The sequence below is a fragment of the Piliocolobus tephrosceles genome, chromosome 14 (assembly GCF_002776525.5).
Source record: "Piliocolobus tephrosceles isolate RC106 chromosome 14, ASM277652v3, whole genome shotgun sequence".
NCBI lineage: Eukaryota > Metazoa > Chordata > Mammalia > Primates > Cercopithecidae > Piliocolobus > Piliocolobus tephrosceles.
The window spans coordinates 60,539,397-60,566,697 of NC_045447.1; the positions used below are offsets into that span (position 1 = coordinate 60,539,397).

The 27,301-nt window shown below is 43.9% G+C and overlaps 1 protein-coding gene across 1 annotated transcript in view; it reads right to left on the bottom strand.

The window, feature by feature from the left end:
- The window catches only part of ACER2 (alkaline ceramidase 2), a 39,270-nt gene extending 24,917 nt beyond the window's left edge, over window positions 1-14,353 (bottom strand). Inside the window, exon 1 of the mRNA XM_023190031.2 lies at window positions 14,088-14,353. Coding sequence (XP_023045799.1) covers window positions 14,088-14,195 — 108 coding nt within the window. The 5' untranslated portion in view covers window positions 14,196-14,353. The remainder of the gene's footprint in view (window positions 1-14,087) is intronic.
- Between the last annotated feature and the right edge of the window lie 12,948 nt (window positions 14,354-27,301).

Below are 27,301 nucleotides of genomic sequence, written 5' to 3' on the forward strand. Positions count from 1 at the left end.
TCTTATAGCCCAGGCTGGAGTTCTTTGGTGCGATCTCAGCTCATTGCAACCTCCGCCTCCCGGGTTCAAGCAATTATTCTGCCTCAGCCTCCTGAGTAGCTGGGATTACAGGCACTCACCACCACACCCAGCTCATTTTTATATTTTTAGTAGAGACGGGGTTTCACCATGTTGGCCAGGCTGGTCTCGAACTCCTGACCTCAGGTGATCCACTCGCCTCAGTCCTCCCAAAGCACTGGGATTACAGGCGTGAGCCACTGTGCCCACCCGCATTTGCGTTTTTAAAGATAAAGTCTGTATTAAATAAAGGTAAAAAAAAAACAAAAAAAGTTTAATGAAGGCATCAAAAAGACTAGACATTGTCCAGCTCCCAATAATCCTCCCTAGCCAGGCTAGCCTTTTCCCCTGGGCCTACACAAAGTGAGGACTCTTTCTAGTTTCCCCCTTAGTCGCCCTTTGTCAGCTTTCTCATCCTAACCAAAACCTATTTTTAAGTAAAGATTATATTCGAAAGTTTCTTCCCAGCTTTAAAATGATATCGTTTTATCTTGCAGACTTTGGTATGGATTTAAGCCTCTCTGTTATGTCTCCATGGACATTCAACTTTTTAAAAATTTTAATAATCTATCTTATTTAAGGCAGTGTACTCAAAATATTGTCATTTGAACATGTAATCACTATTAAATATCATTAATGAGATAGTTTCCTTTTTTTTTTTTCTTAGAGACAGGGTATTACTCTGTCAACCAGGCTAGAGTGCAGTGGCAGGATCAGCTCGCTGCAGCCTCCAACTTCTAGGCTTAAGGGAGCCTCCTGTCTCAGCCTCTTGAATAGCTAGGATTACAGGCATGCACCACCATGCCTGACTTTATTTATTATTATTACTTTTTTTTTGGTAGAGATGGGGGTCTCACTATGTTGCCCAGGCTGATCTCACACTCCTGGCCTCAAGCAATCCTCCTGCCTCAGCCTCCCAAAATGCTGGGATTATAGGCATGAGTCACCGCACCCAGTCTAGTTTATCACTGTGCCCAGCCTAATTTACGTTATTTTGTTCACACAAAAGCCTTGAAGATCAGTGTAAATTTCACAAGCCTCAGTTTGGGCTAGACACATTTCCTGTGCTCAACAGTCAGCTACCTGTGGCCAGTGACTGTCATACTGGAACCTCCTCCCTAATTTTTTTTTTTTTTTTGAGACAGAGTCTCACTCTGTTGCCCAGGCTGGAGTGCGGCGGCACATCTCAGCTCACTGCAAGCTCCGCCTCCCAGGTTCATGCCATTCTCCTGCCTCAGCCTTCCGAGTAGCTGGGACTACAGGCGCCTGCCACCACGCTCGGCTAATTTTTTTTGTATTTTTAGTAGAGACGGGGTTTCACCATGTTAGCCAGGATGGTCTCGATCTCCTGACCTCGTGATCCGCCTGCCTTGGCCTCCCAAAGTGCTGGGATCACAGGCGTGAGCCACCACGTCCGGCCCTCATCCCTAATTTTTGTAACTTACTTTTTGTTTGGTTGATTTTGGGGTTTTTTGTTTCACAGACTCACAGCCTTTTTTTTTTTTTTTCTGAACTTTAAAAAATTGAGGTGAAACTCACATACCATAAAGCTAACCATTTTAAAGTGTACAATTCAGTGGCATTTAGTACATTCATAATGGGCAACCATCACCTCTATCTAGTTCCAAAATGTTTCCATCACCCCAAAAAGAAACACTATTCACATTAAGCAGTCACTCCTCATTTCTCCCTCCCTCAGCCCCTGGCAACCACCAATCTGCCTTTTGTCTCTATGATTTTACCTGTTCTAAATATTTCACATAACATAAGTGGAATCACACAATATATGACCTTTTGTATCTAGCTTATTTTTTCACTTAGCATAATGTTTTTAAGGTTCATCCATATTACAGCATGTACCAGTACCTTATTCTTCTTTATGGCTGAATAACATTCCATTGAAAGGATATACTACATTTAGTTTATCTATTCATACATTAATGGTTGCTGGGTACTATGGTCTGAATGTGTCACCCCCAAACACAAAATTCATATGTTAAAACTTAATCATCAACGTGACAGTATCATTATTTGCCACATAATGACATTTCAGTCAACGATGAGCCACATATATGACAGTGGACCCATATTATAACGGAGCTTTAATGCCACATTTTTCCTGGTTTAGATAGGCTTAAATACACAAATATTTACTGTTGTGTTACAGTTGCCTACAGTGTCCAGTACAGTAACATGTTGTACAGGTTTATAGCCTATGAGCAATAGGCCACACCACATAGCCTGGGTGTGTACAAAGCTATACCATCTAGGTTTGTGTAAGTATGGTCTATAATGTTATAGAATGACAAAATCTCCTGACAATACATTTCTCAGAACGTATCCCCAGCACACAACTGTACTAAGAGGTGAGGCCTTTGGAGGTGTTAAATTGGATTAGTGCTCTTCTAACAGAGGTCTGATGGAGGTATTCACCCTTCCTACCATATGAGAGTGGAGCATATACTCCGTCTTTGAAGCAGGGAGCCCTTGCCAGACCCCCAACCTGCTGGCACCTTGATCTTGGACCTTCCAGCCTCTAGAACTGTAAGAAATGAATTTTTGTTATTATAAATTACCCAGTCTAAGATCTTTTGTTATAGCAGCATGAACGGACTAAGGCACTGGCTGGTGTACTAATTCCATTTTTAACTTTTTAAGGAACCACCAAACATTTTCCCACAGCAGCATTTTTATGTTCCCATCAGTAATATACAGTGTTCCAATTCCTCACATCCTTGCCAACACTTGTTATATTCTTTTGTTTTTAAATTAAGGCCGTTTTAGAAGATATGAAGTGGTAGGAACATTCAGCTTTTAAGTCTCATCTCTAATTGTGGAGTGAGGGGCTCCTTGTACAGGACTGAGCATACAAAGGAACTATGTCGAATGTGAAGATGACAGCTAAGTCTACATGAGTAACACCCATTGGGATGGGATGGGAGGGGTCCTGGACTAAACCCAAACAAAAACCACATTCAGAAATAGGTGGATAGGGTAGATGAACTCTGCAAAGCCAAGGGCACAGAACTTTCAGAAGAAAAGAGTGGTTACTCATGTTGGACAATACAGAATGGTCACTTAGAGGACATCTCAAAGAACCATGATGGTGGGCACCTGAACTGAACTGAAGCGAGCAGGGCCAAAAAGCTTTCCCAGACCTACGAAACCACAATGGTACACAACTAAATAGAATGCTTCAGTAAACCCCAGAGCTTGAGGCATAGGGCAAGTAAGGGCTGACAACTTCAGGGACCAATGCCTGCCTCTGCCACCATCTGGGGAGGAGAGGGGGTAAGTACGACACTTTTTAGAAAGGGGAGAAAGATGGGTGGGAGAGAAATGCAAGTTAAAGGAGGAGAACAAGATCCTTGGTCAGAGGCAGAATGGGAGCAGAGCTGTTGCCTTTGGTTAAAATCCAGGTCTGAAATACCTAAGTGGGGCTGTATCATTATGCAGAAAGGGGTACCTTTTTCTAGTTGGCTCACTTTGCTTTTGCTTTGTTTTGTTTTGAGATGGAGTCTTACTCTGTCACTAGTCCAGGTTGGAGTGCGATGGTGCGATCTCGGCTCACCGTAATGTCCGCCTCCCAGCTTCACGATTCTCCTGCCTCAGCCTCCAGAGAAGCTGGGATTACAGGCGCCTGCCACGCCTGGCTAATTTTTGTATTTTTAGTAGAGATGGAGTTTCACCACGTTGGCAAGGCTGGTCTTCAACTCCTGATCTCAAGTGATCTGCCCACCTCAGCCTTTAAAAGTGCCAGGATTAGAGGTGTGAGCCCCCAATGCTCGACCTTTAGTTGGCTCACTTTGTTGTGGATCTTTCCCTCTTTCCCACATAGAAGTGCTATGTGCAACTAGTGACCCTGGGTAAGAATATGGACAAGTTGTCTGAGATGTCCCAGGTGGTATACAGTCTCCAGTCTGAGAAATGTGGCCAATTTTTCTTAGATTAATGAAAAGAAAAAAAGAAAAAGAAAAGAAATGTAGTCAGTTTTCATTTACCAAGAAGCAGGTACAGAGGAATCAGGACAAAGGTCTAAGTACTATACTGTATAAGCAGTAGGTTTTGTTTGGTTGTTTTGTTTTGTTTTTGAGATGGAGTTTCGCTCGTTGCCCAGGCTGGAGTGCAATGGCGCAATCTCGGCTCACTGCAACCTCCACCTCCTGGGTTCAAGCAATTCTCCTGCCTCAGCCTCCCAAGTAGCTGGGATTACAGGCATAAGCCAACATGCCCAGCTAATTTTTTCTATTTTTTTAGTAGAGATGGGGTTTCACCATGTTGGTCAGGCTGGTCTAGAACTGCTGACCTCAGGTGATCCACCCTCCTCAGCCTCCCAAAGTGCTGGGATTACAGGCATAAGCCACTGCGCCCGGCCAGCAGTAGGCTTTGTTCATTGTTATGATCAAAGTCCTTAACTTTTTCTTTTTTTTTTTTTAATTACACTTTAAGTTCTGGGATATATGTGCAGAACGTGCAGGTTTGTTACATAGCTATACATGTGCCATGGTGGTTTGTTGTACCCATCAACCCATCATCTACATTAGGCATTTCTCCTAATGCTATCCCTCTCCTAGCCCCCCACCCCTTGAAAGGCCCTGGTGTGTGATGTTCCCCTCCCTGTGTCCATGTGATCTCATTGTTCAACTCCCACTTATGAGTGAGAACATATGGTGTTTGGTTTTCTGTTCCTGTGTTAGTTTGCTGAGAATAATGGTTTCCAGTTTCATCCATGTCCCTGCAAAGGACATGAGCTCATCCTTTTTTATGGCTGCATAGTATTCCATGGTGTATATGTGCCACATTTTCTTTATCTAGTCTATCACTGATGGGCATTTGGGTTGGTTCCAAGTCTTCACTATTGTGAATAGTGCTGCAATAAACATACGTGTGCATGTGTCTTTATAGTGGAATGATTTATAATCCTTTGGATATATGCCCTCTAATGGGATTGCTGGATCAAATAGTATTTCTAGTTCTAGATCCTTGAGGAATCGCCACACTGTCTTCCACAATGGTTGAACTGATTTACACTCCCACCAACAGTGTAAAAGTGTTCCTGTTTCTCCACATCCTCTCTAGCATCTGTTGTTTCCTTACTTTTTAATGATTGCCATTCTAACTGGCGTGAGATGGTATCTCATTGTGGTTTTGATTTGCATTTCTCTAATGACCAGTGATGATGAACTTTTTTTCATATGCTTGTTGGCCACATAAACATCTTCTTTTAAGAAGTGTCTGTTCATATCCTTTGCCCACTTTTTGATGGGGTTTTTTTTTTTCTTGTAAATTTGTTTAAGTTCCTTGTAGATTCTGGATATTAGCCCTTTGTCAGATGGATAGATTGAAAAAATTTTCTCCTACTCTGTAGGTTGCCTGTTCACCCTGATGATAGTTTCTTTTGCTGTGCAGGAAGTCTTTAGTTAAATTAGATCTCATTTGTCAATTTTGGCTTTTGTTGCCATTGCTTTTGGTGTTTTAGTCATGAAGTCTTTGCCCATGCCTATGTCCTGAATGGTATTGCCTAGGTTTTCTTCTAGGGTTTTTACGGTTTTAGTTCTTACATTTAAGTCTTTAATTCATCTTGAGTTAATTTTTGTACAAGGTGTAAGGAAGGTGTAAGGAAGTATCAGTTTTCTGCATATGGCTAGCCAGTTTTCCCAACACCATTTATTAAACAGGAAATCCTTTCCCCATTGCTTGTTTTTGTCAGGTTTGTCAAAGATCAGATGGTTGTAGATGTGTGGCATTATTTCTGAGGCCTCTGTTCTGTTCCATTGATCTATATATCTATTTTGGTACCAGTACCATGCTGTTTTGGTTACTGTAGCCTTGTAGTATGAAGTCAGGTAGCTTTCACTTAGGATTGTCTAGGCTATGCAGGCTTTTTAGTTCCATATGAAATTTAAAGTAGTTTCTTCTAATTCTGTGAAGAAAGGTAATGATAGCTTGATGGGGATAGCATTGAATCTATAAATTGCTTTGGGCAGTATGGCCATTTTCACAATACTGATTCTTCCTATCCATGAGCATGGACTATTCTTCCATTTGTTTGTGTCCTCTCATTTCCTTGAGCAGTGGTTTGTAGTTCTCCTTGAAGAGGTCCTTCACATCCCTTGTCAGTTGTATTCCTAAGTATTTTATTCTCTTTGTAGCAACTGTGAACAGGAGTTCACTTGTGATTTGGCTCTCTGTTTGTCTGTTATTGGTATATAGGAATGCTTGTGATTTTTGCACTTGATTTTGAATCCTGAGACTTTGCTGAACTTGCTTATCAGCTTAAGGAGATTTTGGGCTGAGACGATGGGATTTTCTAAATATACAATCATGTCATCTGCAAACGGAGACAATTTAACTTAACTTTCAATGGAATCATTTTAAGAATCAAAGATCCATAAGAGGGTCTTTTTTAAAAAGGTCATTTTAAGAAGGATCTTAAAAACCATCCCTTGGGCTGGGCATGGGTGGCTCATGCCTATAATCCCAGCATTTTGAGAGACTGAAGCGAGTGGATCTCCTGAAATCAGGAGTTTGAGACCAGCCTGGCCAACATGGCAAAACCCTGTCTCTGCTAAAAATACAAAAAAAAAAAAAAAATTAGCTGGGCATGGTGGCCGGTACCTGTAATCCCAGTTACTCAGGAGGCTAAGGCAGAGAATCGCTTGAACCTGGGAGGCAGAGGTTGCAGTAAGCCGAGATCACGCCATTGCACTCCAGCCTGGGTGACAAGTCTCAAAAAAATAAAATACAATAAAATAAAAAATAAAAATAAAAACCATCCCTTGTTTTACAAAGGGATATAGCTGAGGGCCCTGAAAGGCTCCAGGGCTGGATGAAGTCAGAGAGCCAATCTGCACAGAGCCGTCTCCTTCCACTGCCCCCAGGTGATTTTCAACCCCAACCCATCCAACCACATTCTGACCTTCTTGGCTTAACTCCTCCACTAGCATCTAAAAATTGTGAATCGCATCACCCACTGTGCATCACACACTGTGCACATATGACCAGTTTCTTGGCTTTGATGTAAACATGGCTTTCCTCTTGTTAAACTAGAAATAAAAGGAAGAAAAGGAGATGAATGGGGAGGAGGAGATGAAGGGGGATCAAGGGAGTGAAGAAAGAGGAGAAGAAAAATGGATTTGTTATACCATAGGTAACTTAAAACCTGATCTTTCTCCCTTCGTATACATGAATGTGTTCTTGTAAAAAAGGAATAGTTTCCTTTCTAGCCTCTTCCCTGGAGATAACCACTGTCCTCATTTTCTTCACATTTACATGAATAGGTACATATATGTCACATATTGTAACATTCCCATTGTGCAGCTTCCTTTTCTCCTTCAACAATATTCCCTGCAAACCTTTTCATCCTAGATAATAAAGATCTACCTCACTTGCTGTAAGTGAGGCAGATGGCAGCAGTTTAGCCATTTTCCAGTGGAAGGAGCACCAATTTACAGTCCCACTTATAATGTCAAGAAATATAATGCATTGCGATTTTTACCCCAGAAGATCTTTAGTGCCTCAAGTCCTCTCAATCTACCTTGCTTCTGCTAAGTGCAACTATCTACTCCCAAGCTGTCCCATAATGGCTTTCTTGGGTTATATTTCCACTAGCAATGGACACACTAATCACTTTAAAATGTATTTATATATTATTTGCAAAGGCATGAAGTCATTTATCACACCTACAGCAAAATTATGATATATCAAACATTTTCTTTTTTTAATTTTTAATTTTTAATTTTTATTTATTTATTTATGTATTTATTTATTTATTTATTTTTTGAGATGGAGTCTCACTCTGTCACCCAGGCTGGAGTACAGTAGCGAAATCTTGGCTAACTGCAACCTCTGTCTCCCAGGTTCAAGCAATTCTCCTGATTCAGCCTCCCCCAAGTAGCTGGGACTACAGGCGAGTGCCACCACGCCCATCTAATTTTTTGTATTTTTAGTAGGGAACCAGGTTTCACCATGTTGGCCAAGCTGGTCTTGAACTCCTGACCTCAAGTGATCAACCCACCTCGGCCTCCCAAAGTGCTGGGATGACAGGCATAAGCCACCACACCTGGCCCAAACAGTTTCTTTAAATGTGCATATTAGAAGCACCATTTAGAAGCACTATTTTGCCATATGCTTCAAATAATACTGAAATTACACTATTGCTTCTGCCTAGTCCATCTACCAAGGCTGGCTAGCCCCCACTGTACCTTTTAAAGACATCAATATATGGAAAGGAAAAGAACAAATTAGTGGAAGACTTTCCCCAAGACAAAAAGATGAACACCCAAAGAAATACAAAAAAGCAAACCAGTCATGGTTTAAAAACAGACTCATGGCTCCATCTCTACTGAGATGTATCCCTCAAAATTGTATTGGTCACTGAAATTGTAGAATAGTTCACTCAAGGGGTATATTTTAAAGCCTATTGTTAGATTATAGCATGCTCACAGCTCACTGCAGCCTTGAGCTCAGCCTCCCGAGTAGCTGGGACCACAGGCATGTGCCATCATGTCCAGCTAATTTTCACATTTTTTGTAGAGACAGGGTAGGGTTTTGCCATGTGGCTCAGGCTGGTCAAGTGATCTGCCAGCCTCGCCTGCACTCAAGTGATCTGCCAGCCTCAGCCTCCCAAAGAACTAGGATTAGAGGTGTGAGCCACTGCGCCTAGTCCATGATTTTTAAAATGTATTATTTCCTTAGAAAGTTCTTCATTCTATGAATTTCCACATAACATTTGCTACAAAATAATCTCATGAACATACTGCAGTCTCATCCTGATGCATCTGAATGTGCACTTTCCAGACAGAGGGTAAATAAAGACAAAACAACAAGCTGCACATATTCTGGACAGCAGGTTCATAAACGGCTGAGGACTTTTACCCTGGCTGATTGGATTGCCTGTCCATCTTTATTGTGTGCTGATTCCTACCTACCCATTCCATTGTTTTACTTCTGTTCCTGGGATGACCAACTGTCATGATTTGCCTGGGACTGAGGGGGCTTCCCAAGGCATGGGACGTTCAGTTTTAAAATCAGAAAAGTCAAAGGCAAAAACCCAGGATGGGTTTGGTCACTCTATTCAGTAGCCTTCTTGCAAAAACCACCACTCTATCCTCACAGTACATCAATCCCATGCACACTACTACTAACACCCTCAGCGGCTTGTACACACCTCTATCATAGCCCTCACCACCCAGATGACTATTTACAGAGCTGGTCTCTGTAATAAGCACACAGTTGTTGCCCAGTAAATGCTCAGATTGACAGATCGACCGATAGATAGATTCAGCCTGAAGAGAGTGGGATGTAGGACTTGGCATATAACGAAAGGTCTATTTATCTTGATGACTGGGGACAGAGCAGAAAGTGACAGATCATGAGCTGATTTTATGCATGTATTTTGTTTCAAGATTCTTTTCAGCCATCAGTTGACTTCCTTCTGTCCTCAAGTCCCCGCTGAGCAACAGAGTCCCCAAAGGCCAAGCTCAGTGGGTAAAAGGCAGACCCAGCTTTTCTCCAAAGTGGCTAGGTCTATGTGACTGGGGCCTTAAATCTCTTCTTTTCTTTTTTTTTCTTAAGATGGAATCTTGCTCTGTCACCCAGGCTGGAGTGCAGTGGCCTGATCTCGGCTCACTGCAACCTCCACCTCCCAAGTTCAAGCAATTCTCCTGCCTCAGCCTCCCGAGTAGCTGGGACTATAGGTGCGTACCACACTTGGCTAGTTTTTTGTATTTTTGGTAGAGATGGGGTTTTGCCATGTTGGCCAGGCTGGCCTCAAACTCCTGACCTCAAGTGATTCTCCCACCTCAGCCTCCCAAAGTGCTGGGATTATAGGCGTGAACCACCGTGCCCAGCCAGGGGGTCTTAAATCTTAAAATATAAAAAGGAACTCAATTCAATAAAATTTGTATTTAGAAGAAATAGTACAAAACGTGCACAAGTAAAAGGCTGTAAAAGGAAATTACATGTTCATGGAAGAGATATTAGGCTTGGCTGAAGCAAAGGATGATAAAATTTGAGGCAATAGAGATTTGCATAGGCCAAAGCAAAATGTTTTGTATGCCCAAACATTGTCAGTGGAAATCAGTGCACTCTCTTTAGTGTGCCATTTCACAGTAATTATCAGCATTTAAAGTGAATATCCTCCTTGACACAGCAATCCCCATCTAAGATTAGTACTTGCAAAAGTACATCCAGATGCATGAATGAGGATAATCACTGAATCACTGTTCAAAAACCAAAATGAAAACAATAAAACAAACAGAAACTATATGAAATATCCATCAATAAGGATTGATTAGATAAATAAATTATGATCAATCCATTAAAGGGAGCACTGTATAAACATTATAAACAGGAAGAGAGCACTATATGAGCTGATATGGAAATATCTCCAAGACATATTAAGTGAAAAACACAAGGTACATAAGAGTTTACACAGTACGCTCTCAAATGGGTTGGAAAAAAAACTTCAGGTATTCATGATTTTGCTACACACGCTTTTGCTGTTGTCGTTGTTGTTGTTGGGTTTTTTGTTTGTTTGTTTGTTTTGAGACAGAGTCTTGCTCTGTCACCCAGGCTGGAGTGTGCAGTGGTGCGATCTCAGCTCACTGCAGCCTCCACCTCCCAGGTTCAAGCAATTCTTCTGCCTTAGTCTCCTGAGTAGCTGGGATTACAGGCACATACCACCACAACCAGCTAATTTGTTTGTATTTTTAGTAGAGATGAGTTTGCACCATGTTGGCCAGGTTGGTCTTAAACTCCTGACCTCAAATGATCTGCCTGCCTCGGCCTCCCAAAGTGTTGAGATTACGGGCGTAAGTCACTGCCCCCGGCCTTATACATGTGTATTTTATATGCACACACAGATACATGTGCTTTTTACATGCCTAGAAAATATCTAGAAAGATACAGAAGGGTATTCTTCATGCTACAACTTATATACTCTAAATTTTTTACCATGATCATATTACTTTTACAATAAACAGTAATTTTAAAAACTACTTTAAGTAAGCTTTTTTCCTATCAAAAACTATGAGTTTTATCCTAGAGCTAAAATGGTCCCAAGACAGGAGTTTTAAGTTATGCAATAACTAAATAATAAATATCTATTCTATGCCAAATAGATAAATCTAAGTTAGTTACAGTGGCACTTATAGCTTCAAGATAACTCTCTTGGTAGAGTCAAATGGATCAAGTTCTGACTTCAGCTGTGCTATGCTTTTGACGACAGCAAGTTACATAAACTCTCTAGGCCCCAATTTCCACCTTTAACAAATGGATATAATAAATAGAACCCATTGTCTAGGGTGAGTATAGAGTACCCAGGAGAGCTTCAACACATAGCAAATAAGTAATGGTAGATAGTAGTATCTGAAGGTGTAGTAGTGATGTGCTACCCCTAAGACCCATTAAGAAGGTTCTAGATCCCTCTTCCAGTCTTCTCCTGATTTAACATTGTCAATTCCTCCAACTTTTTCTCAAAACTGGCAATGCTTATTTGTTTCCTATAAACTGGGTAATTAGACCTGTTGCCTTATTATGAGGATTCAAGAGGATATTTATCACCACATAACAAACAGTTCACTGTCTTTCTCAACACAGGAGTAAGATAAGCACGGGAATGTCCTGTGATAAGCATCAAAATATAAGTAGTACGTAAGAACACAGGGGAAGAAGGCCAGGCGTAGTGACTCACGCCTGTAATCCCAGCACTTTGGGAGGATCGCTTAAACCTGGGAGGCGGAGGTTCCAGTGAGCCAAGATTGCACCACAGCACTCAAGTCTGGAACAGAGCAAGACTGTCTCAAAAAAAATTTTTTTTAATAGGAACAGAGGGGAAGAAACATTTTTTGCTAAATTCCTTGGACTTACACTCAACAAAGCTAGGCAATGACCTTATTATCTGACACCTTACGCTCTCTGCTTTGCCAAGGCAATTTTTGTGGTTTATGAGTATTCCAAGGAATAAAGTTTGTCAGATGGGCTAGCTGGGCTAATCAGCCAGACACTGCAGTTGAGGATCAACTGCTCATTTCTGAAAATGACTTTAGCACTCACTACATAGAGTAATAGCTCCAATGGGACTAGATTAAAAGTGAAGACAAACTCTCCCTTTCATCCAGCCCTATGACACTTTTCAAGACAGACTCAGAGAAGCAATACACTAGCTTTTTTGGCCAAAATAACCAAGCTTGACCCTCCCTCTCTATAGACCCCAGACTCCACATATAATAACCTTGCTAAGTGTGTGAGAACCTGTCATCAAGCTGTCTTTTCTTCTTGAACTCTGGTGAAATCCTTACTCTTTCACTATATTCGTTATTTACAAAAGGACAACTTGTGTTACCACTGGTGTTTCTCCTTATTGAAAGTACCCAGAACTACTCCAGCCCATCCTCTGTGTGCAACTATTTACCTCTGACAGCATGCTCTGAGAGGTTATGTAATAGATAAGTCATGGCCACTTCCACTAACTGTCTTTCATAGTCGCTGTAGAAAGCAGAGGGCCAGGTTTTCTTTGAGACCCTGTTGCGCAGGCTAGAGTGGAGTGGCGTGATCTCGGTTCACTGCAGCCTTCAACTCCCAGCCTCAGGTGATCCTCCCACCTCAGTTTCCCAACTGGGACAACAGGTGCGTGCCACATGTCCAGCTAATTTTTGTATTTTTTTGTAGAGATGAGGTTTCGCCATGTTGCCCAGGTTGGTCTCGAACTCCTGGATTCAAGCGATCCACCTGCCTTGGCCTCCCAAAGTGCTAGGAATACAGGCGTGAGCCACAATGCCCAGCCTTATGTTTTCTTAAGGAACTAACCTAATCATAAAAAAAGAAGCAGGAGTGTTTGTATGGAAGCCAGCCATGGATTTCAGCACTTAGGGAAGGAAGAGCCCAGACTTCTAGATTGTGGCCCCAGCCATGCCAGAAATGTGAGCATGACAGCTCCCTCCTCAACAGCCCAGTTTTCTCATCAGATGAATAAAAGGGCAGGGACTAGATCATCTGAGATTCCTGCAGGCAGTAAGCACCTGACTCCTGCCAAAGACATTCTCTCTAGCAAATCCAGAAGGAAAAGTCCTAAACAACAACCTCAAATTCACAGTGACCCAAACCAGGAGTTCCTGTTTTCCTTGTTTGGGCGGTGAAAAGATAAGCCACAGAAATGACCACGCAAAGTCTCACATTCTGTACCAGGATTCTGAGCCATGGAAATACACAAATAAGAGGCATTTCCTCTCCCAGCTGCAACCCTTCCCTACCACAAGAACTAAAAACACCCAGGATTCTGTAATGGGGAAGTTTCTGCTCACCCTTATCTAGGGACCTAGACAAGTCCAAAACCCGCACATTATCACTCCCAAACTTTCCTTTCACCCCTCAGACTTCAGAACTGGAGAAAGCACAGTCCTGGGGGAGTTGAATTAGCGGCTTGCGCAAGACAGGACACTAAAGGCAAGAAAAAAAGAACGAGTAGTAATTAACTTGATTCTGACCAAAAATAACTCGACCATTATAGGCATGTTCTTGGGGTTGGGGCAAGTCTGCCTGGTGGGAGTGACCCCAGCCGCGGGGACCTGCTGGGGGGCGTGATCTTCCCAGCACGCCGAGAGCAGGTATTCAGGGCAAAAACGCACAATGCGACCCAAGTGCGTCACGCCACAGAGATCCCAGGGGAGGAAGAGACTTGTCCCGGCAGGTTCACCGCCCCCAACTGACCCAAACAAGGAGAATGGGCTGACATAGCCCCTGGTTCTGGACGCGTGAGGGCCAAACAAGACAATAGGACCATCACACACACAACACAAAAAATGACAGGAGGAGGAAGAGGAGCCCAGCTGTCGGGAATGGGGACAGGAGAGGAGGACAGATGGAGAACTGGAAGGAGCGTGCTGAGGAGGGGGTGTGGACTGACTCAGCCCCTGGAGAGAATGCCCCCAGATACGCGCAGCGACCCACGTCCAGCTTCCAGACGCTGCGGCGCGGGGACAGCCCCCTCCCGCCGGCCCGCCTGCCTTCCCCTCTCCCGCGCCCCGCACCGTGTTGTAGAACTCGGCGATAGCAGGCACGATGGTGTAGTTGTCCTCGCACCAGTCCACCTCCGAGCTGCCAGCCTGCAACTGGTCCCACCAGTGCGGGGCGCCCATGGCCACTCTGGAGCATTGGAGCAGCTGCTCCCGCAGCCGAGAAGAGCCCAGAGCTGCTGCAGAGGCAAACCGCGGCCACAGCCCGCGGCGAGAGCGGCTTTATGAAGTACCGGGCAGCCGCCGGATGTGCGCCTCCCAGCCGGCCTCCCGCGCTCCGCCCCGCCTCGCCTTGCCTAGCCTGTGGGACGTGACTAGTTCGCAGGCCCTCCCCGGCCCCGCCCCCTGGGAGGCCACGCCCATCGTGGGGCGGGACTCGCGTGGAAGGAGGGGTCCAGGGTGGGGCGCCGGGAGGCGGGGTCTGGGCTCCAGACGCTTCCAGACTACCCAGCACCCGGCAGGTGCCCAGGGGCTAGATGGTGCTACCCACGCCTGCCCACGCCCATCTCCTGGCTCAGACTCGCAGGCGCCCCCGGATTGAAGGAGCGCCAGAACTCTCCCTGGCAAAAAATTTAAAATAAAAAGAAACCCAGGAGGACCTGGACCTCTCTGGACTCGGGGAGAGTTTGCAGCAATTTTGCTGCGCCGGGCGTTGGACGCCAATGCTCACACCAGAGAAGTGCCCTCAGTCCCTGCAAGGCCGGATGCCACTCGCTGCAGTCACTGTGGCAGGAAGACCTTCCCGGCTGCTGGAGCAGACTGGGTCGCCCACTCCCTGGGGGAGCACTTCTATTTAGAGTACGTTCCTGCCCTCCCTCCCCTTGGCTCCAGCGTTAGGGCTTCATCTAGCCTTCGATATGGGGACTTAGGCAAAGGGTCAAACGTCAGCCATCCCAAACTGCAGAGAATGTAGTGTGGCACCTATGACATCTCCAAGATATCGAGGTTCAAGAGGTGATAGATAACATACATATGCCAGGTGCTATCTGAAGAGTTTCCATGTATCACTCATTTAGTGTGCCCAGCAGAGACCCTGTGAGGGACTTCCATTAGCAAGTGACAGAGCTGGAAATTCAATTCAGGCAAGATGTCCTCAGATCCAGTCATAACTAATTTCTTTTGCTTCTGTAACTGTTCTGCAGTTTCTAAATGAAAGTCAATCTGGTTCCCAGGATCCCTGGAGGAAAGCCACCCTCTGTGTGTATGTGGTGGCTCCCGTTCTCCTTCCTTGAAAGGTTGTAGGATTCTAGGTCAGGACAGGGGCAGAAGAGGCCCTGGGCAGCAGCCCATTGGTGACTGCCATTAGGACGTCTTGCTCGGACCACAGGGTACCCTAAAGGCCAGCAGCTCCCCAGGGTCTGCCCTCTCTCTGGGCCTGACTGTCCAGCAGGACCCTGGGTGGTGCTTCAGTGTCCTATGCACCAAGTGTTTGTCTGCCCACCGGTACCCACAGAGCCATGCACAAGTCCCCAGAGATCTCCATCACTGACAGAAACTGCAAGCCCCGCCGCCACTCCTAGTCTCTAGAAAATCCAGGTTTGTCCCCCAGGGGCCAAACCACACTCCTCCTTTCATCTTTGTCCCAACTTCTATCCCTTCCTCCTGCTTTACAGGCAATTCCACTGCCCTCCAGAGCCCAAGTAGAAGATACACTCTTACCTTCCCTTAGGGTTGATTTACCGAGACCTACAGGATACCCTGTGCGAGCTGGCCACCTAAGAAGGGCGGTTGGGGGCCGGGCGCAGTGGCTCACGCCTGTGATCCCAGTACTTTGGGAGGCCGAGGCGGGCAGATTACGAGGTCAGGAGATCGAGACCATCCTGGCTAACACGGTGAAACCCCGTCTCTACTAAAAAATACAACAAATTAGCCGGGAGAGGTGGCGGGCGCCTGTAGTCCCAGCTACTCGGGAGGCTGAAGCAGGAGAATGGCGTAAACCCGGGAGATAGCGCCACTGCACTCCAGCCTGGGAGACAGAGCCAGACTCTGTCTCAAAAAAAAAAAAAAAAAAAGGAGGGGGGGGAAGGTTGGGGGTGGATGTTTCCCACAGCCACAGAAGAAAGATATATCAGTTAATTTCTGTGTCTCAAAATGCTACACCAACTGTTCAGCAATAGAATTTTCTATGTAGTCAATATTTTACTTCTTCCAACAACAGTTTACTTGGAAATATATCCATATTCATCAAAATATAATTGTATTTTTTAAAAAACCATTATTTTATATGCCAGGGATTCTCAAAGTGTGGTTCCTCCCTTTCTTTTCATATTCATTGTCTTACCAGTGTACACTGGAGTTTCCCAGAGGATACATGATGTGTGATGTCATTACCTCTCTGACAGCTAATGGAACATGTGCTTGTGATTCTTTGGTATTAAAAGTCTGTTTAAATCTCTAATATGGTCACTATTGATATTACCATATAAACCACAAGTTCTCCGGTGTTCTCAATATTTTTTAAGAGTGTAAAGGAGTCCTCAGACTAAAAAGATTGAAAGTTGCTGTTAAAAAGAAAGATATTCCTGGCCGGGTGCAGTGGCTCATGCCTGTAATCCCAGCACTTTGGGAGGCCAAAGCAGGCAGATCACCTGAGGTCTGGAGTTCGGGACCAGCCTGGCGAACTTGGCAAAACCCCGTCTCTACTAAAAATACAAAAATTAGTAGGGCATGATGGTGGGTGCCTCCAGCTACACAGAAGGCTGAGGCAGAAGAATCACTTGACCCCAGGGGGCAGAGGTTGCAGTGAGCCAAGATCACGCCACTGCACTCCAGCTTGGGCAACAGAGCAAGACTCCATCTCAAAAAAAAAAAAAAAAAAAAAGGAAATATTCCCAATTAAACTATTTGTAATACTTTTTTATCATTTAGAATTTTTAGTGAACAAACACAGACTTAGACCTACATTGTTATCATACATCTCTTGTGCATACATAAGAAGGAAGCTATAAGCAAAAATAAATTCATTAAAGAATTCCTGTAATTTCTTTACATTCAGCATCTCTATTATTCTTCTGAGTCATTTTTGAGCTTATAGTCATTGGAGTCTGTGTCGTTCATACAGAAATGTCCTCTGTGTCCTTAATTACTATGTGCTAATAATTTCTTAAAACTATTCCACTACCGTTTTCTTGCAAACTACTGACACCTGTTTTACAAATTTTGATGCTGGGACTCTTCTGATCTTACCTGAAGGTGTCAATGGAAGGTTTCCGGACAACAGAGAGCATGTTCCTTTTCCAGATGGTCCTTATATAATCTGTTGAGAGAAACATGGAGATTACAGTTGACAAGTCATCCCACCAGGAATAACCACCAAGTTTGTACATGTGCAGGCAGTGACACCACATCACAACCATGACCTAGCCAACCATAATCATAAAATGCCATCCATGGTAAAATGCATCAGGATTTCAGAGACTTAACAATGCAAAACAATATAAGTTTTAGCACCAGTGAAATATTAAATTTGCTGAATGTCATTCATCCTTCTTTCCAAGTCTTGCTAAGGGAATGATGGGAGTTTTTCATCCTCCACAGTAACTCTTATTGTCAGTGACAATTGTAGTTCAAAATCAGTCAGCCACCTTGGTTCCTTCTAATTACAATTGCACAGAGACCGTACTTGAGCCACACTGTCTCTAAAATTTTGTTTTCATAGCTCTCTCCATTGTTAATATTGTTGATTTTTTTTTTTTTTTTTTTTTTTTTTTAGGCAAGGTATCCCTCTGTTACCCAGGTTGGAGTGCAATGGTGCAATTTCAGCTCACTGCAACCTTGACCCCCACCCCCGGGACTCACGTGATCCTCCCACCTCAGCCTCATGAGTAGCTAGGATCACAGGGGTGCACCACAATGCCCAGCTAAATTTTGTATGTTTTGTAGAGACAAGGTTTCATAATGTTGCCCAGGCTGGTCTCGAACTCCTGGGTTCAAGTGATCCCTTGAGCCTCCCAAAGTGCTAGGATTATAGGAGTGAACCACTGCATCCAGCCAACATTTTTAAAATAAATACAACATTAGTAATTTAACAAGAGGGCCTATTAGGAGGTTATAAATTTTAAAATTGGTTTATATTAATTGCATGATGCCTTAGAAACTACTGCTAGTGGTTGAATACAAAATTCTGATGTCTACTGTAAACTAAGTTTGTTGAGGGAAGGATGCAGTGACAGCAAGGAACAGAACTCCTGAGTTCCAACGATTTGGCTTACAATGCTTTTGGCCTACATGACTCAGTGATACAGATCCATAAGGGAGCAGGTCTGAAGGAACAGCCCTTGCAAGGAATTCAGAATGCCAGCACGTTCTATTTTTACATAGTGTATAACAATGTTTATTTGGTATAAGTAAATATCTGATCGTAAATATCCAGTTCAACTGGTTCCACAAGCGGAAATTATCAAGTCACAAAGTCTTCCCTGGGGTAAAAAATGCAGGCACCTGTGTAAATGAAGCAAGCAGTGCCTGATCAAGGATGAAGTTGTATGTATCTTCCTGTTTGACTGGAGTTTTTCACTGTGGTCCTGCTTGTGGCCCATTGTTAGGCCAGTGGTTAAGGCCAGCCCAGCAGCAGCAACATCCCCTGGGAATCTTTTACAAATGCGAGTTCCAGTCCCCACCCTAGATCTATTGGATCAGAAACTCCGGATGGAGCCCAGCAACCTCTGGCTTCACAAGCCCTCAGGTGATTCTGACTCACACTCAGGCTCATGATGAGGAAACCAGGGGCTCTGAGTCTGCCCGGGACCCCTTTAGCTCAGAGGAAAACAGAAGAAGCTAGCAAGACTGTGCTTGTTTTGCTAAAATCTGAGGCAGTTTTCAGGCTCAGACTTGTAGATGAGAGTTGTAGGAACCAAGTCCTCACTAGAGAAACACTGCTGCAGCCACTGCAGAAGGTGCGTGTGTTAACTGGGACAGGTGCCGCTCCTTTACTGATAGGCCATCAGTGGTAAATTCTGCTGTTGTCAGTAGGCCTCTATTTAGAAATGCCACTCTTGTGTGTGTGTGTGTTTTTGTTTTCCTTTTTATGGAGACATGTCTTGCTATGTTGCCCAGGCTGGTCTCAAGTGATTCTCCCACCTTGGCCTCCCAAAGTGTTGGGATTACAGATGTGAGCTGCCACACCCAGCCAAGATCACAAAGCTAGCAGAGGATGGTTTCCATCCATCAACCTCTGGGTTATGGGTCCAGCACGCTTCCACTGCACCACTCTGCTGTTCCCTCTCTCCTTTTTCTAATCTGCACTGGAAAACTACAATGTTAACCTCTCTCCTATCGGGGGAACTGGCCCCCAGTATTTCAACGTAGGTTCTTTCTTTTTTCCCTAAGTGTCAGCTGGTCTGAGAAATAAAGAGAAAGAGTACAAAGAGTGGAATTTTACAGCTGGGCTGCTGGGGGTGACATCACATATCGGTAGGCCCGTGATGCCACCTGAGCCGCAAAACCAGCAAGTTTTATTAAGGATTTCAAAAGGGGAGGGGGTGTACAAGTAGGGATAGGTCACAAGGCTCATATGCTTCAAAGCGCAAAAAGGAGAAAAAAGATCACACGCTTCGGAGGCCAATAAAGATCACAAGGCAAAGGCCAAAGCAAAGATCACAAGGCAAAGGGCAAAATCAAAAACTCCTGATAAGGGTCTATGTTCAGCTATGCACGTATTGTCTTGATAAACATCTTAAACAACAGAAAACAGGGTTTGAGAGCAGAGAACTGGTCTGACCTCAAATTTACCAGGAAGCGGTTTTTTCCCCACCCTAATAAGCCTGAGGGTACTGCAGGTGACCAGGGTGTATTTCAGTCCTTATCATAACTGCATCAGACAGACACTTCCAGAGCGGCCGTTTACAGAACACCCCCAAGGAATGCAATTCTTTTCCCAGGGTCTTAATATTCCTTGCTAGGAAAAGAATTTAGCTATATCTCTCCTTTTTGCACATCCATTTATAGGCTCTCTGTAAGAAGAAAAATGTGGCTCTTTCTGCCTGACCCCACAGGGAATCAGACCTTATGGTTGTCTTCCCTTGTTCCCTAAAATCGCTGTTATTCTGTTCATTTTCAAGGTGCACTGATTTCATATTGTTCAAACACACATTTTATAATCAATTTGTACAGTTAACGCAATCATCACAGGGTCCCGAGGTGACGTACATCCTCAGCTTATGGAGATAACAGGATTAAGAGATTAAAGTAAGACAGGCATAAGAAATTATAAGAGTATTATTAGGGAAGTGATAGATGTCCATGAAATCTTCACAATTTATGTTTCCTCTGCCAAAACTCCAGCTGGTCCCTCCATTCTGGGTCCCTGACGTCCCACAACACTCCCCTTTTTCTAATCTGCACTGGAAAACCAGAATGTTGGGTTTAGAATGAAACATGATAATTGCTAAAACAGAGGTACACATTTGGAAGCAGAAGGGCAGGGCCCAAGTCTGCACTGAGAGTCATGGAAGGTTTCACAGAGGAGGTAGCCTCAGAACTGAGGTTTATAAGATGAACAGGATTTTACCAGGCAGAGCACTGGGGGGAGAAATGGAATCCTACAGAAGGAACAGCCCATGCAAATGGATAGAGGTCTGAGAAAGCATACACGTTCAGGAAACTTCAGAAGCACAACCTGACCTAGAAAACCAATAAATGATATGGAGAGCAAGTCTTTTTGTTTTGTTTTGTTTTTGAGATGGATTCTCACTGTCACCCAGGCTGGAGTCAAGTGGCACTATCTTGCCTCACTGCAACCTCCACCTCCTAGGTTCAAGTGATCCTCCCCCTCAGCCTCCCAAGTAGCTGGGATTACAGGTGCACACCACCACACCCAGCTAATTTTTGTACTTTTAGTAGAGATGAGGTTCCACCATGTTGGCCAGGCTAGTCTCAAACTCCCAACCTAAAATGATCTGACTGCCTCAGCCTCCCAAAGTTCTGAGATTACATGTGTGAGCCACCACACCTGGCCAAGAGTAAGTCTTTAAGAAAGAAAATCCTGATGGCAGAAAAATAAATTAGATTTCCAAAACTACTGGTAAGGTCTTTCAGTAAACCAGGTAAAGGATGATATGGCCATGACTAAGGCAATCATTCATTCCTTTACATGCTGCACTATGCCAGACACTTTTCTAGGTGCCAATGGTTAAACGGTAAGCAAAACAGACACCGTTTCTGCCCTCACAGAGCTTTTGGTCTAGGGGCTGTCAGAAATTAAATAAGTTCATAAATAATTGTAGTTGTCTCACATGTATCACGAAGGAGAAGTATAAATTCCACAACAGCCAATAGCAGTAGATGTGGCCTAGTCTCAGGGCATCAGAGAAGGCTTCCATGAGGAAGCTGAGAGAAGTGAAGTTTAAGGCAGAGGTAAACAGAATCAAAATAAAAGATGCAATTGAAATACAAAATGGCAATTGTGATAGATTATACTATTGATTCCAAATATCTGAACATACTTTCTCAGTTCATGAATATGAGACTTGGCTTTGTCATTTGCTATGATCATTGTATTGGTCCATTTTCATGCTGCTGATAAAGACATACCTGAGACTGGGCAATTTACAAAAGAAAAAGGTATATTGGACCCACAGTTCCACATGGCTGGTGAGCAGGTCACAATCATGGCAGAAGGCAAGGAGCAGCAAATCACGTCTTATGTAGATGGCAGCAGGCAAAAAAGGGAGCTTGTGCAGGAAAACTCCAACTTATAATAACCATCAGATCTCATGAGACTTACTCACTATCACAACAGCAGCATGGAAAAGACCTGCCCTGACGATTCAATTACCTCCCACTAGGTCCCTCCCACAACATATGGGAATTCAAGATGAGATTAGGGTGAGGAGACAGCCAAACCATATCAGCCATGGAACTGATTACACAATGACTGAACTTTGAAAGCTATTCCTAATTTTACCATTCCTTTTTATTCCCTCTGCTGTATCCCAAATTGGAGCTTCTCTTCAGCCTAGATCCTGGAATGAAAAAGACCAGAGCTTCAGTCAACCTACAGCCAACATATAACTTGAAGGAAAAATAAAACAGTGTTGTTGGCCAGGTGTGGTGGCTCACACCTGTAATCCCAGCACTTTGGGAGGCCAAGGTGGGCAGCTCACAAGGTCAGGAGATCGAGACCATCCTGGCTAACATGGTGAAACCCCGTCTCTACCAAAAATAGAAAAAATTACCCAGGCGTGGTGGCGGGCGCCTGTAGTCTCAGCTACTCTGGAAGCTGAGGCAGGAGAATGCCGCGAACCCGGGAGGCAGAGCTTGCAGTGAGCCAAGATCGCGTCACTGCTCTCCATCCTGGGTGACAGAGTGAGACTCCATCTCAAAAAAAAAAAACAAACAAACAAACAAAAAAAAATTTTTGTGTTGCAAACCACTGAGATTGGAGGGATTTTCTCTTACCCCAGCATAACGTAATGAGGGCTGACAAATACAGGAGAATTAATAAAACTAAATTACTGATTAGAGATCAGACATGAAACAGAGGAAAAAATAGAAGACAGCTTCAAATAGTCTAGGCTGAGTGATCAGAAAATAAGTTAATCCAAAATGGAAAATAGAAGGGAAAGCAGTGATTCAGGTTTTGACTTGTTGAATTAAAGGCGCAGGCTAGTGAGAATTAGTATTAGCAACAAGAATATCTGGGAAGAGATATTCTCTTGGCAACTGAAAAGGCAAGTTAAGAGACCATAGACAGGCCACAATTAGAGAGGAGATTTGTGAATCAGGAGGACAGACGAGATACTTAAAAGCCATAGCAGACAAAGAGAATGGAGGTCTGAGGGTAGTATGTGGGATGTATCTCCTTAGACACACTTACATTTACAGAGGCCTGAGTTATGAGGAGACACAGGTCCTGGCTGACGAGGAGCAGGAGCAGCCAGAGAGACCTAGAGAGGACCAGGTGGGCAGGGCTGATAAATAAGGGGTGCAATGCCACCCATAGGCTTGCCAAAAAAAAAAAAAAAAAAAATCCACAAACAAACCAACCTAAACCAGATCAACACACTAGGTTTCAGAGCCATTTTACAGGGACAGAATCAGGTGGAGATTTTTTTTTTTTTTTTTTTGAGACGGATTCTTGTTCTGTCGCCCAGGCTGGAGTGCAATGGCACGATCTTGGCTCACTGCAACCTTCGTCCCCCAGGTTCAAGGGGTTCTTCTGCCTCAGCTTCCTGAGTAGCTGGGACTACAGGTATGCAACACACCCAGCTAATTTTTGTATTTTTAGGAGAGACGGGGTTTCACCATGTTGGCCAGGCTGGTCTCAAACTCCTGAACTCAAATGAACCCGCCTCAGCCTCCCAAAGTGCTGGAATTACAGGCGTGAGCCACCACGCCCAGTCAGAGATCTTGTTGAATGTTAAAAATGCAGATTCTGATTCAATAGGTCTTCAGTGGGGTCCAAGATTATGCTTTTCTAACAAACTCCCAGGTGATGCAGATGCTGCTGGTCCATGGACCACATTTTAGTAGCAAGACTATAGAGAACAGAAGAAATGACAACATGCAGATATAATTGGTAAAAATCCAGATTATGAAAAACTGTGACAGCCCAATTTCTTAAACAAAAGATGGAGAGAAAACCTATAGATTAAGAGACTTGAGAGACAAAACAACCAATTGCAATGTGTAGACCTTATGTAGATCCTAAATCAGTTTGTGAAAACATACTTCTTAGGACAGTTGTGGGAATGTGGTATCTGATATTAGAGAATTATTGATTGGGGGTGATGTAATCACGGTTTGATGGTTATGTTTTTTAAAGTGACATTTCAAAGGGCTACACACAATAGAATAGGATGTTCTATTTTTAACGACATTTTGAAAAATATAAAACTATAGGAACAGAAAACAGATGTGTAGCTGCATGGAGGTTGGGCGGAATTCACTGCAAAGGGATATAGGGAAATTTGGGGAGGGGACAGAACTGTTCTATATCCTGATTGTGATGGTTTTATGACGGAATAAGCTTATAAAACCTCAAAATTAGCCTAAAAAGGGCAACTTACACATGTAAATTATACCTCAATAATAAACTTGAGCAAAGCCAAAAAGAAACAAAAAAGGAAAGCTGTTGTTTAGAGATACATACTGAAATATTTACCCATAAAGTATATGATCTAGGATTTGCTTTGAAATAAAGGAGGAGTGTCACTATGGGGGTGTAGACGGAGCAACATTGGCCTCAAATGGATAATTGTGAAAAGTGGGTAGTAAACACATTAAACTAATCTCTCTACCTGTACCTGTTTTAAAATTTTCATAATAAAAGAGTTTTATTTTGGCCGGGCATGGTGGCTCACGCCTGTAATCCCAACACTTTGGGAGGCCGAGGAGGGCAGATCACCTGAGGTTGGAAGTTTGAGACCAGCCTGACCAACAGGGAGAAACCCGTCTCTACTAAAAATACAAAAATTAGCTGGGTGTGGTGGCACATGCCTGTAGTCCCAGCTACTTGGGAGGCTGAGGCAGGAGAATCGCTTGAAACCGGGAGGCAGAGGTTGCAGTGAGCTGAGATTGCACCACTGCACTCTAGCCTGGGCAACAAGAGCAAAATTGCATCTTAAAAAAAAAAAAAAAAAAAAAAGAGAGAGAGATTTTTTTTTTTTTAACCAAAGAGGCAAAGGGCTTCATGTAGCTTCGCAAGCACCACAAGCACCAACATAGCCGAGAGCTGCAAGAACACAAGTTGGTGAGTGAGGGCGAGGGCTTGGCCTTTACCTACGGGGACACTTAAGAAAGCAGTTCTGGCCGGGCGTGGTGGCTCACACCTGTAATCCAAGCACTTTGGGAGGCTGAGGTGGGTGGATCACTTGACATCAGGAGTTCAAGACCAACCTGGCCAACATGGTGAAACCCCATCTCTACTAAAAATACAAAAATTAGCCACACGTGGTGGCATGCACCTGGAATCCCAGCGACTCAGGAGGCTGAGGCAGGAGAATCACTTGAACTTGGGAGGCAGAGGTTGCAGTGAGCCGAGATCACACGACTGCACTCCAGCCTGGGCAACAGAGCAAGACTCTGTCTCAAAAAAATAAAGCAGTTCTGGTCCAGCCTGTGGTTATTACCTTTCCTCTTCATTCCAGACAGCATAGGACTGGCAATGGGAGGCTACACCTGTGAGGGAGCAAATAGCAAACAGCCTCTCCAAGAGGGCGCCCACCCTCTCTCTTTATGAGACGGTCCTTGTACCCAGTGAAACTTTGGTAAATAAGCTGATTATCAGCTGTCTGGGTGGGGTCCAGGTGATACTGTGGCCACAGACTCTCTTTGGAACCAGGAAGCTAGAAAGGTAGATACTGGTCAGTGTTATGCTCTACAATCCAAGGGGCCTCTTGGGGCCGGGCTGTGAGGGAGTGGGCAGTGGCACATCAGAGACTACCTGTCACACCTGCTGGAAGGGCTGCATCACAATGGCCTGTAGATTTCATCCTTCCCTCACTCTGCCTCTGTTCAGCCTTTCAAAAACCAAAAAACACTCTGGGAAAATGGTGGTGGCATTGAAGAAGGAAATGAACAGGGAGGAGGCCAGATTGGGGTAAAGTGTGATACGGGGCAGATGACATTTACATGGCAGAAAAAAAAAGGTACAGAGATTGGGCAGGAACTTGAAGACAGGTTATGGGATGCTCCTTTGGTGTAAGAGAATCTTGAGCAAATGTAAGCCTAAAGAAAAGGAGCTTGAGTAGAAATATTCAAAATGCAAAAAGAAAAAAGGGTAATTTATTACACTATAATCTAGTGTTAAAAAAAACAAAAAATATAAAAGGGTAATTAATTAAACTAAATACTGAGGAAGATGAGAAGAGATAGAATTAAAAATTCAAAATCTTTCCATTTGCCTGAAGACAAGGGATGGCATGGAGTAGCCAAGTATTGTTCTGTCTCTCCTGGCATCCCTTCTTTTTCCAAGACCTTCTGCTCCCTCTTATTCAATGAAGACTGCCCACCTTCCACCTCCCACCTTCCCCCAACCCCCAACTCCATTCAGATGGCTACCATAAGAACAACCATGGTATATACTGTGACCTGACTCTGTGGCTAACATTCATTGGTCCAGGAGTGAGTGGTGATCTAAGCTGGCTAATCAGAATGCATTTGTGGGAATTTCAAATCAGAATTGAGCTCTTCCAGTTCCACATGGTTGACTGACGAAATGGAGATACAAACCTGGGCACTATTGGTGGCCTGTTCCACCAGATGGCTGGGCAAGCAGAAATAGTTAACAGTAGAGAGAATAATGATGCTGTCCCAAAGAAGGCTGTATAGAAAGAGCTAGTAAGGAGTCCCTGGCTCCAGCTATATGCCCAGGATCCAGCCACAAACAGTTTCCCAAGATACCCCAGAAACTTTATAGTAAAGTCACATTTTTGTTTAAGCTAGTTAGAGTTGGGTTTATGTGACTTCAAATCAAATGTCCTAACAGAACCCTATGCTAAGAAAGAGGGGAATGTAGAGAGTAAATATGAATACCTTGACACGTTTTGAGGATGAGAGAAGATAAAGCAGTTCATATTTCTGAAAGAAGTGGGAGAAAACATTGTCTACTGAAAAGGAGGGGGAAAAGTATGTCAGGGCCTTAAAGGCAGTGGAAAAGATTAGGAACAGTGAGCTCACCCTTTATTCTCTAATCATAACAGATAAAGGTAAGGATCTGAAATGTAGTATATTCAGTAGGAGGCAGTCATTGCCAGGAAAGTTGCAGACCAGCCACCAAGAAGCCATGAAAAAGATCTTTAATCTTTCTCATTAACAATGCAGTGGCTGGGCGCAGTGGCTCACGCCTGTAATCTCAGCACTTTGGGAGGCCAAGGTGGGCAGATCATGAGGTCAGGAGATTGAGACCATCCTGGCTAACACGGTAAAACCCTGCCTCTACTAAAAATAGAAAAAATTAGCCAGGCGTGGTGGTGGGCACCTGTAGTCCCAGCTACTCGGGAGGCTGAGGCAGGAGAATGGTGTGAACCCAGGAGGTGGAGCTTGCAGTGAGCCGAGACTGCGCCACTGCACTCCGGCCTGGGCGACAAAGTGAGACTCTGTCTCAAAAAAAAAAAAAAGCAAAAACAAACAAACAAACAAAAAAAGCAGCTTGGGAAACAAATGATACAGTAGTTAGGAGACAACTGATCCTCCTCTGAAGTGAAAAAATTCAAAGAAATTTTACCCTAGAAATATTTGATGGTTGGCCGGGCGCGGTGGCTCAAGCCTGTAATCCCAGCACTTTGGGA